At 59.5% G+C, this 9,928-nt stretch overlaps 2 protein-coding genes across 2 annotated transcripts in view; both read right to left on the bottom strand.

Annotated features, from left to right (window-relative positions):
* Positions 1 to 225: 225 nt before the first annotated feature.
* VTJ04DRAFT_9914 (uncharacterized protein) lies at positions 226 to 3,172 on the bottom strand (the record flags this gene model as incomplete). Its single annotated transcript, XM_069368513.1, has 5 exons — positions 226 to 932; positions 1,043 to 1,695; positions 1,746 to 1,999; positions 2,051 to 2,092; positions 2,141 to 3,172. 5 exons carry the CDS (start codon positions 3,170 to 3,172, stop codon positions 226 to 228), a joined length of 2,688 nt encoding a protein of 895 aa, XP_069214649.1.
* A 2,020-nt stretch (positions 3,173 to 5,192) lies between these two features.
* Positions 5,193 to 9,928, bottom strand: part of VTJ04DRAFT_9915 (uncharacterized protein) — a gene marked incomplete at both ends in the record, with an annotated part of 7,335 nt that continues 2,599 nt past the window's right edge. Inside the window, 3 exons of the mRNA XM_069368514.1 lie at positions 5,193 to 6,391; positions 6,439 to 6,772; positions 6,832 to 9,838. Coding sequence (XP_069214650.1) covers positions 5,193 to 6,391; positions 6,439 to 6,772; positions 6,832 to 9,838 — 4,540 coding nt within the window. The remainder of the gene's footprint in view (positions 6,392 to 6,438; positions 6,773 to 6,831; positions 9,839 to 9,928) is intronic.

Genomic DNA, 9,928 nt, shown 5'->3' on the forward strand with positions numbered 1-9,928 from the left:
TCCTGTTGTTGTTGCCGTCATCCCTCCTCTCCTGCAACAAATTGGTCCAATGAATTGAGTACCTATCTATCTGACCCTCCACCAAAATGAAGAGCAAAAAGACAAGAGTCGAGCCCGCAACCACTGACAAATACCACCCGCCCACAGTCCTCTCTCTGCCAAGCACTGACTGAACTGACCGACACGTCTTGAAGAACGACAAGAGAAGGATGAATGGCTAGGAATTTAAGAGCCGGGTGTTGGAGGGGAGGGTGTGGGATTCGCGGACGAGGTGGAAGAGGGAGTCAACAACTTCTTCGGATTCGGCGTCTTTTTCTTGCTCTCCTTCGAGTCAGGGGTTGTTGTTGATTGTCCGCCTGCTTTTTGGTCTCTTGCCTCTTCTTCTCCTCGAGCATCGGCGGATGCGTCTTTTCCTCCTTTTGTCTGGGTTAAGGTTGGCTGCTGCTCCTGCTGCTGCTGGCTAGCTCCTGACACGGCTTTCTTCTGCGCCGGCTGAGCAGGGCAGGGTTGTTTGTTTCCGTCGTTGTTGGCCTCGTCACTGTTGCTGGCAGGATTGCAGTTATGGTTCTGGTCGACACAGGATGATGTAGCCCCCTCAAGTGTACGCTGCTGTGCCACACCCTGCCCCGGCAACTGCGGAATTGGGTTGCAGAGGGCATCAAGAGACGAAGAAGCCGCATACGGATTGGGAATTTCCAGCGCCGGGTTGACCGTGGCGCTCCCGTGGTTGCGGCCAACTTGCCTGTTGACAGCCGCTGTCGAAACTCCCACAGCCTGGCTGCGCACCGGCGGCGCGATAGGGCCATAAGGAGACGGGGATGTGGTAGAAGGGGGCGCCATGGCTGCTGTGGTAGGAGCTGCGGTGGTTGGGATGGTGATGCCGGTTGTTGGGGTGAGAGTCGTTGTGGGAGGAGAGGTAGTGAGGGGGAAGTCTGGAGTGTTTAGGAGAGTTAGCTTAGCTGCCTTTATTGTTGATAGTGAGAAGGAGAGACGCAGCCGCGAGCAACACTACAGCCAGGACGAAAGAGACCTGGGCACTCACAGAAACTACAAGCTTGCATCCCCCCACCCAAACCTCCCCTTCCCATCGGCGTCGTCTGTCCTCCCTGCCCCTGAGCTTGAGCCTGAGTCTGCGCCTGCAAGTCGGCCACTTCGCTCCCTCCCGATCCGCCAGAACCAGAACCACCACTAAGCCGCGGCTCCCAGTCGTTCCACGGCCAGTCACCGCCGCCCCTCGACATCGCGCCCGTGGCCAAGGCGTTCCTCAACCCAAGATCAGCGTCCATCACGAGGCGGGTCGCGCACGTATCGTTGCGCAGCTGCTCTTGATATCTACGTATCGAAGAATAGTAGTCGTCCAGATTGGCCATGATGTTGGCGGAAGAGGAGGTAGTGGTGGCCGAGGAAGAGGTGGCCGAGGAGCAGGAGGACAGGGAGTAGTTCTGCGATGGGTGGAGAGGTTGGCCTAGGTCGTAGGTGGTGTTGACGTTCGGGGATAGTTGGGGTTGGTGAACAGCTTGTTGCTGTTGCTGGCGAGCGGTGCCGTCCCTCAAGGATGCAGCGGACTGGATTGCCGAAGCGGTGGTCAGGGACGGAGTGTTGCTCCAGCGGGAAGAGGCCAGGCCGGTGGTCATGGACGTGGCGCGGTTTGTCGGGCTCAAGCCGGAACGGATGTTGGGAGTGTTGGCAGCGGGACTGTCATCAAGTTAGCATGTCGTCGCCGTCGTCGCCATCATCGAACATACCTCATAGACGTGGCGCTCGCCAACTGCTGGCACGCCGAGTTCCGGTTCGCGGCCGTCATGCGAGCCAGCTCGCCCTGGCGGCGCTTCCACCAGACGGGATAGCCCAGAAAGAGACCCAGCTGGTGCTGAGTCGCCTTGTCGGTCGGCATTTCGTGCTTGTACTTGCAGCCCTGTTGTGTGAAGGCGCAGACTCCCTCGTGGACCCATTTGTCGCAGTAGATTTTGGCTCGTTTGGGGCCGCCGCTGGGGTTGGACTGTGGTTGAGGTTAGTTGCTGGTGGTCAAAACGGGCAGAGGAAAACTTACATTGTTGCCATCACTGCCGCTGCTTCCAGGGGGATTCTGCTCCTGTCAGTCCGATGTGCCACCTCATCTCCGAGAAAACCAAAAACTCACCAACGCAGTCAAAGCCTGCGAGTTGCTCGACCTCCCATCCGGCCCAACGCCCATCGGCATGGGCAGGGTCACGAGCCGATCGTTGTCGGGCTCGACGGCCGGTATCCCCTGGAGCTGGCAGGGCAGCATGTCGACCGGAACGAGCCGGGTGCGAGAGCCATCGGGGCGCACGAAGCAGTAGCCCACCGTGTTGGGCGAGATGGTGACGGTAAAGGAGTGACCGGGGGTCGTTGCGGGTTTAGACGAATTTTGGACGCCGAATTGGGCGATGAGAGCGCTTATGGCGGCCTTTCTGTTCATCTTGTCGATATTGCTGCGATTTCCACCATCGATATAACCCTGAGACCCGGCGTCATCCCGGATATGGAGCGAACCGAGGCCGATTTGGCTCGTGATGTCCCTCTGGCCGCGGGAGTGCTCGTCGACAGGAGGAGAACGGCTTGCGGAAGACGGGGTTGGAGCGTCCGGCGTGCCAGAAATGTCACCGCGATCTTTGGCCGTCGAGGTGACTGGAGTGGACAAAGAGACAGGGGTCGGAGGAGTGGTCGGAACCCCCTGACCAAAGCCGGTTGGGGCTGTCGGTGGATTGCGGAGAGAGAAGCTATGTTGGTCTCCCGCCGTCGGGAGACGGTCCGTCGATGATCTGGTCTCAGCCGAAGCGGATTGCTGGAAAGGAGAACTGGGCGAGCCCGGGTTGTCGAACTGGGCCCTGATCCACGCCGATCCATGAATCGACTTTGATATATGGGGATACTCAGGGAAACTGCGGACTGCCATGGACCGGGTCTCCAACGCATGCCGTTTCATCCAAGGGTCTGGTTGTCTTCCGTTGCGAGCAGAATCCCTGGAGCAGAATATGCCAGGTATGAACGCGTTCTTATACTCGGTGAGCAACGGATCCGAAGTCTGGGGACGCGATGTGTTGGTTGGTGCATCTGAGGGAAAGTAGGGCGGAGGCCCAAGGGTCGATTCGGCTGAGTTGGTGGTTTTGTCTCCTGAGTTGGAAGAGTGGTCTTGAGCGGGTCCAGCCATGGTGATGAGGTATAGGCAGAGATATCAGAATGGCAAGATGTTGATCAACGTGCTGAAGGGAATAAAAAGCGTCGAGTCGAAGAGACAATCGTGACACCGACTGTCCAGTCCCGGCGGAAAAGTGCAAACGGACGACGAGGCCCGACCAGCTCGCCAACCGAATAGCGGATGCCCGATGTTGCTGTCCGTCTATAAGCCCGAGGTCGTCCTCGCCTGATTACCGTGAGCCGCCACCTAGCCGGGAAGCAGCAAGAAACAGACCAAGCCAACAACCGTGCTATATCCCTCTCCCGAAGAAGCTCCTGCGCAACACAGCAGCTAGACCCTCCAACCGTCGGCGGCAAGGCGTGACACGCGTGTCACGACAGCAAGGCAGCGCAGCGCCTAGTCGGATGGTTGGATGTGTGTCAAGACTGGTGAGAGATGCGTCTTTGTGTAGCAGTGTCTCGACAAGACAGGGCTGAGCGAGATGAGAGAAGAATATGTCGACCAAGAGAGCAGATATCTCCAACGCGAACAAGTACAACGGCCTCTACTACCAAACTCAATACGCCTCCCATCCAACCCGACCAGATCCATCTAGTATTTAATCCCCCCTCTCTGCCTCGTCCAGGACTTCCCGAAAGCAAACCCAAACAATCCCCATCTTTGTTCCCGTTTCCAACCAACCGGCACGTCTCCGTTGCAAACGCCCAAGCTGCCGGCAGCAGCAGCAGCAGCAGCAGCAGCAGCATCAACAACAAAACAGCCAGGATAGGGCTTCCTGCATCCAGCCGGGTGGGCGCATGCATTCACGGCCGCCACAGAAACGATAGAAAAAAACAACAACGGCCCGGACAAGGACGGCAAGCGTCTGCCCGGTAGGTTGGGCAGGGAAACAAGGGGAGTTCCCGGTCCCCGTAAAGAGGTTGTGCAGGAGAAGGGCAGGATTTGGTTGTACTGTTGTTGATGTTGCCGTGTACACGTCAAGGATCGGTAAACAGTCCTCTCCTAGCCCATATTCAAGCACCTCCCAAACCATGAACAGAGTAGAAGAGTTGTCCGGACCTTGCCTGTCAAGATACCTCAGCTAGGTAGGTATTATGCTAAGAGTCCGTTGCATGAACCAGAGCGCTTGGAGAAACATGGCAACAAACACCCCTTCCAAACCCTAGGTCATATAGGCATATCCTGACCATCGTATTCATCCAGAAAAGCACTCCCACCCAGCCCAGAGGAAAGTCAAGGCAAATATCTGAACGAAAACAAGATGATCCCAACCCTGTCCCAAACCCAACCCTACTCCTAACCCTAACGCCTAGTTGCTCTTGGCGCAAGGTACCGTCCGAGCATGTTCGACAGCAAGCATCATGCAAGCCACCCGCCGCCCTCTGCAACGCACGATGCAATGCAAGAGGCACAAGTGAGAAAGAAAACGGCCAGACCTTAGTCCAGCAACGTACATTCAGCTTTCAGGGTTGCTTGCTTCCCCATTCATTGTTTGTCCTCTTTCGCCCATGCAGCGTCAATCCGGCCCAGTGCGCAGCAAAGCATAGCAGAGCATGGCGCGGCACTCTCTTCTCAGCAAAAGGATATCAACCTCCCATATGGATGGACATGTCCAGTTTGTTTGTTTTACAGTACGTAATACATTATCCTTTACCCCTACCGCCATCCTCAGGAAGTAGGAGGTCGGCCAAGGGTCTCTTTTATACATCGTCCTCATAATCTTCCACTCTATGACCGCCTGAAGCATTCCTTTCCATTTCCCCAACCCCCTAGAGCCATGGACTCCAAATCCAGACCAGGGGAGTTCCCGGGTTCCAGAAGGCATCAAAGCAGCGCTCATCTCCCACCTCCCAACCATCCCAAACGAAAAAAACAAAACGCCATAACCCATGCCTCAGGTCTCAATGTCCCCATCCGTCTAAACTCCCCGTCCGTAACTTTATGCCCTGTATCCCATGCAATCCCATGCACCCACGCCTTCTTCCAAAAACCGAAAAAAAGAAACCCGAAGAAAGAAAAAAAAAGAACCCTCCTATTTTTTACCTTCCCTCCCCTTTGTCTCCATCTCCAACTCCCTCAACCACCCCCTCCAAACCCCCGCCAACCTCTTCCTCTCCGCCAGCTCTTCCTCGCTCGGCTCCGGGTCGCCCGGCTTCCGCCGCAGCCTGTCAAGCGCCAGCCGCAATTTGATCCGGTTCCGCGACTCGGGACAGCGCCACGACGGCGGGTGGGAGTAGGTGCAGATGGGGCAGAACTGCGGTTCTTGCTGACGCTGCTGAGGAACAGGAGGAGCAGGAGGAAGAGATGGAGGGACTGGTTTGGGAGCTGGTGCTGCCGGTTGTGGTTGTTGTGAAGTGGTGGGGAGAGCGGTGTTTCTGATGTTTGCTGTTGCGGTGCTGGGTAAGGTTGGTGTTGCTGGTGTCGTGTTGGTAGAAGTTGCAGAAGGAGCAGGTGCTAGAGCAGATTTCGGATTCATCGGCAATGACAATCCCTCCTGGGGACCGCCGGGCCCGACAGATGGGCTCATATCCGCGACCGGCACTCCTGAAACAGGCGGCTGCTGCTGCCCCGGAGCTAACCGCTGAGCAAGCTGGTGCTGCTGCTGTCCTGGAAGCGGATACCCCGGTACCGACGGCACCACCGGCGAAAAGACCTGATGCTGAAGCGAAGGCGGGGCAGGATGCTGCGACGGGCCCGGCGGGACGCCATGGTACGCCACTCCCTGGCCCTGTGGATGGAAAACGTTATTGTTCGGCAAGTTACCCGGCATAGGCGGAAACATAGCTCCCTGATGGACAGGAGCTCCGCGCCCCTGTATGTGAGGCGGAACAGCAAAAGGAGACACGGGCGGCCCGGAGGCCGTGTCCGTCATGATAGTAACGCGCTCGCCGTTGGACGTCACACCTGTGATGGCCCAGGTGAGGTTTCCGTTGGATGAAGGGACTGGGGGCTGGCCGCCGTTGACGACGGAGAAATTCCCGTTCCCGAGGGGTCCTGTGCCTGGCCCTCCGGCTTTGGCTTGCCCAGAATTGGGAGCTGCTTGCGCGCCGCTTCTGTCTTTGGGCAGGCGGCCGCGCTTTTTCGGACCCGTTTGGCCCGGGGGTTGGGCGGGTTGGACTGCGAGGTCTGGCGCTTGGGCGTCGCCGTCGTTGCTGCTGAACTCTGGGCTGACAGAGAGGCGCGTCTTTTTGCCGACGGCGGGTTGCGCTTTGTCGCTTTTGTCGGAGTCTGCTGTTTTCGCTGGCGTGAGCTACTGGTTCCGGGAGTCGCCGACGCACGCCGCCGCTTGGGGGTGCTGGTGCTGGTATTGCTGTTCCTCTTCGACCTCGCCGGCGTGCTACTAGCACGCGGAGTAGTCGACGGCGAAGACTTGGTTGATGGGCTTGTTCTGTTCGTACCTTGACTGGCCCTGCTCGACTGCTGGCTCTTTTTGGCGCCGCTGGGCACAAACTCGTCATTGGCGACCTTGTCGCCCAGCTCTCCGTCGCTCGACTCGACATCGCTGTCGCCGCCCACAAAGTCGCCGTCCACGTCGTCGTGGTCGCTCTCGACGGGTCCGTCCCGCTGGTCGTCGAACTCGAACCGCGGGCCCGTGTAGTTTGCGTTCTCGGCCTATACAGTTAGCATCAAACACAAACAAGATAGACAGGATGAAGGAGTGCAAAACATACCCCCCTCCGACGAGCACCCCGCCCAAGCGCCTGCATCTTACTCTCAGCCTCCCGGCGGGCCTCTTCGGCGCGCTGCTGCAGAATCTGATCCCACACGCTCAAACTCATCGTATGCTCCGTCTCCTCCATATCCTCCGCCAGCGCCCCCTCATCGTTGGCCCAGATGCGCGCAAACGCAAACGCCGACTCGGCCGACCGGTTCTCGCCGGTGCGCGTCTCCTCCATGGCGGAGCGGTCCAGCAGCTTGTCGACGGCCGCCGAGTCGTACGTGATGGTGTCCTTGCGCTTGCCCTCGCCAAACAGGGCGGCGGCGCCGTGCTTGAGCACCGACTCGACGTCGTTGGGCGCGTCCTCGGTGTTGTCCATGGTCTCGATCAGCAGGTGGTCGAGGGCGAGCTTCTTGCGGCCGATTTGCAGGATTTTTTCTTCTGCCGAGTCGACCGTCATGAGCTGAAAGCACAGCACCTTTTTCTGCTGGCCGATGCGGTGGGCGCGCGACAGCGCCTGGATGTCCTGGTGCGGGTTCCAGTCCGGGTCCAGGATGATGACGGTGTCGGCGGTGGCCAGGTTGATGCCAACGCCGCCGGCGCGGGTCGACAGCAGCATGGCAAAGATGTCGGAGCCGGGAGCGTTGAAGGCGTCGATCTTTTTCTGCTTCTCCATGCTCGACTGGTTGCCGTCGAGGCGCTCGTGCTTGAGGCCCATGCCCATCAAAAAGTCCTCGAGGATGGTCAGCTGGTCCAAGAACTGACTGAACAGCAGCACGCGGTGGCCGCGCTCCTTGAGCTTGGGCAGCATGATCTCGAGGAACATGAGCTTGGACGATGCCTCGATCAGGTTGCGGCGGGCCACGTCGGGCGGCACGTTGCGGTCCTCGATGGCCTGGCTGTAGATGAAGGGGTGGCAGAGACACTTCCGAAGCTGCATCAGGATGTTGCTAAGACTCCCGCGCTCGCTCGACTTCATCTTGTTCTGTACAAACACGGACCGGATCAGCTCCGGGTTGCGCTCCATGATGGACTTGCAGAGGCGCTCCTGCAGCACCGTCATGCTGACGGGCACGATGATCTGGGCCATGGGCGGCAGGAATGTCAGCACCTCGGCCTTGGTGCGTCGCAGGAAATACGGCCGGATCAGGTTGTGCAGCTCGGGCAGGTTCTCGGACGTGATGTTGGCGAACTGCTGGTCGAGCCGCTCGGCGCTGATGGCGGGATCGATGAACTGCAGGAGATTAAACAGCTCGCGCTTGTTGTTCTGCAGCGGCGTGCCCGTGAGCAGCAGCTTGAACGGGATTTTTAGCGAGTTCAGCGCCTTGTAGAGCGCGTTGCCGTCGTTCTTGAGGGCTTGCGCCTCGTCGACGACCAGGCCGGCCCACTTGACGGCCGAAAAGTGTTTCATCAAGTTCTGGTCTTTGACCGAGTCGTACGACATGATGACGACGTGCGCCTTCATGTCCTTGCTTTCGTTGGGGAACAGCTCGTGCTTGAGCGCCAGCGACTGCGAGACGCGCCCGCCGTAGCACGCGACGACGCGCAGGTCGGGCGCCCACTTCTTGATCTCGCGGCGCCAGTTGGCGCACGTCGCGTTGGGCACGACGATGAGGAACGGCCAGATGCGCGGCGTCTCCTGGATGAAGCACGACAGCACCGCCACGACCTGCACCGTCTTGCCCAGGCCCATCTCGTCGGCCAGGATGACGCTGCGCTGCTCGCGGAAGTTGTAGAGGATCCAGTTGACGCCGTTGAGCTGGTACTCCATGAGCTTGCCGCGCTGGAGGCCCTTGGGCTGCTCCTTGAGCTCGACGAACGGCTTCCTGCGGAACTCGTCGATGCGCTCGCGCATGACGTTGGGCTTTTCGGTGCGGAAGTGCCGGCCGTTGAGGAACTCGCGGTACGCCTCGCAGAAGGCCTCGTAGATGGGTCCGGCCGTCGGGTCCGGCGGCGTGTCCCAGACCACGTCGTCGTAGCCCAGGCCCTCGAACTTGACCTTGATCCGGATCACCTGGAAGATGCGGCTCAGGTCGTCCTCGAACCGCTCCTGGACTGGCTTGGCCCGGTACTTTTTTGCGTCCGCGGCCGAGCGCGGCGCGTAGTGGACGTCGAGGATGATATCGGGCGTGATCCACGACTCGTAGATGGCGTCCTTCTCGGTCCAGCGGAGCAGCGAATCTACATGCTGCGGGCGGTCTGCGTTTTCGTCGGAGGCGTCGCCGAACGTGCGCTTCAGGAAGGACAGGCGCATGGACCCGGCGACGACGCCAAAAAGCCAGCTACCGGGTACCCAGACGCAGTGGTTGTACGACTTGTGCTCCCACTTGACGAGGTACTCGAGCTGGTCCTCGACAAAGTCGGTGATGGTCATGCCCTCCTTGTAGGTCTCCGCGACCTTCGGCCTCCAGGCCACAATCTTGTCGACCTTGTCCTCGTCGGTCTCCTGGCAGAGCTCGCAGGTCCAGGTGATCTGGTACTCCTGGAGGCGGTGTTTCCGCAGGTTGAGCGGGTCGTCCAGGGCCGGGTCGCGCCCCTTGAGCGGATGCGGCAGGTGCTCGTAGTGCCAGGCGCGGTGGCAGCGCGCGCAGCGGAACATGACGTGGTCGGGGTTGTTGATTAGCTTGGGGTCCACGGGGGTGATGGGGTCCACGCCGCCGTTCTCGATGCGAAGGGCCTCCTCCTGCTTGGGCGTCTTTCGCTCCGAGAAGGGCACGCACGACGGGTTCCTCATGTTGCACCCGTTGCAGACGTCATGGTTCGGGGCGCGCTCGTCCTTTTTCTTGTGCGTGCAGAGGCAGAAGCGGCACTGCAGCACGAAGGAGTCGGGGCCGACCTTGGTCACGCGGTGTTCACGGGTGCTGCGGTTGCCGATGCAACCCTTGTGATACGAGTTGGAGCAGCCCTGGCAGTGGATCATGATGCCCTTGTTGCGATCCTCGCCGTTGCCGCACGTGTCGCAGACGGGCCGATGAGCTTCCTTAAACTCGTACGGCGGCGGCTGGAAGATTTCGCGCACGCTGGCGACCCGCGGGGCCCCGGTGGGTTTGGTGCTCTCGACGTAGTACATGTCATCGTCGTCCTCAATGTCGACGTAGCCATCGGCAAGT

Source organism: Mycothermus thermophilus (assembly GCF_041956435.1).
Source record: "Mycothermus thermophilus strain CBS 625.91 unplaced genomic scaffold VTJ04scaffold_7, whole genome shotgun sequence".
Taxonomy (NCBI): domain Eukaryota; kingdom Fungi; phylum Ascomycota; class Sordariomycetes; order Sordariales; family Chaetomiaceae; genus Mycothermus; species Mycothermus thermophilus.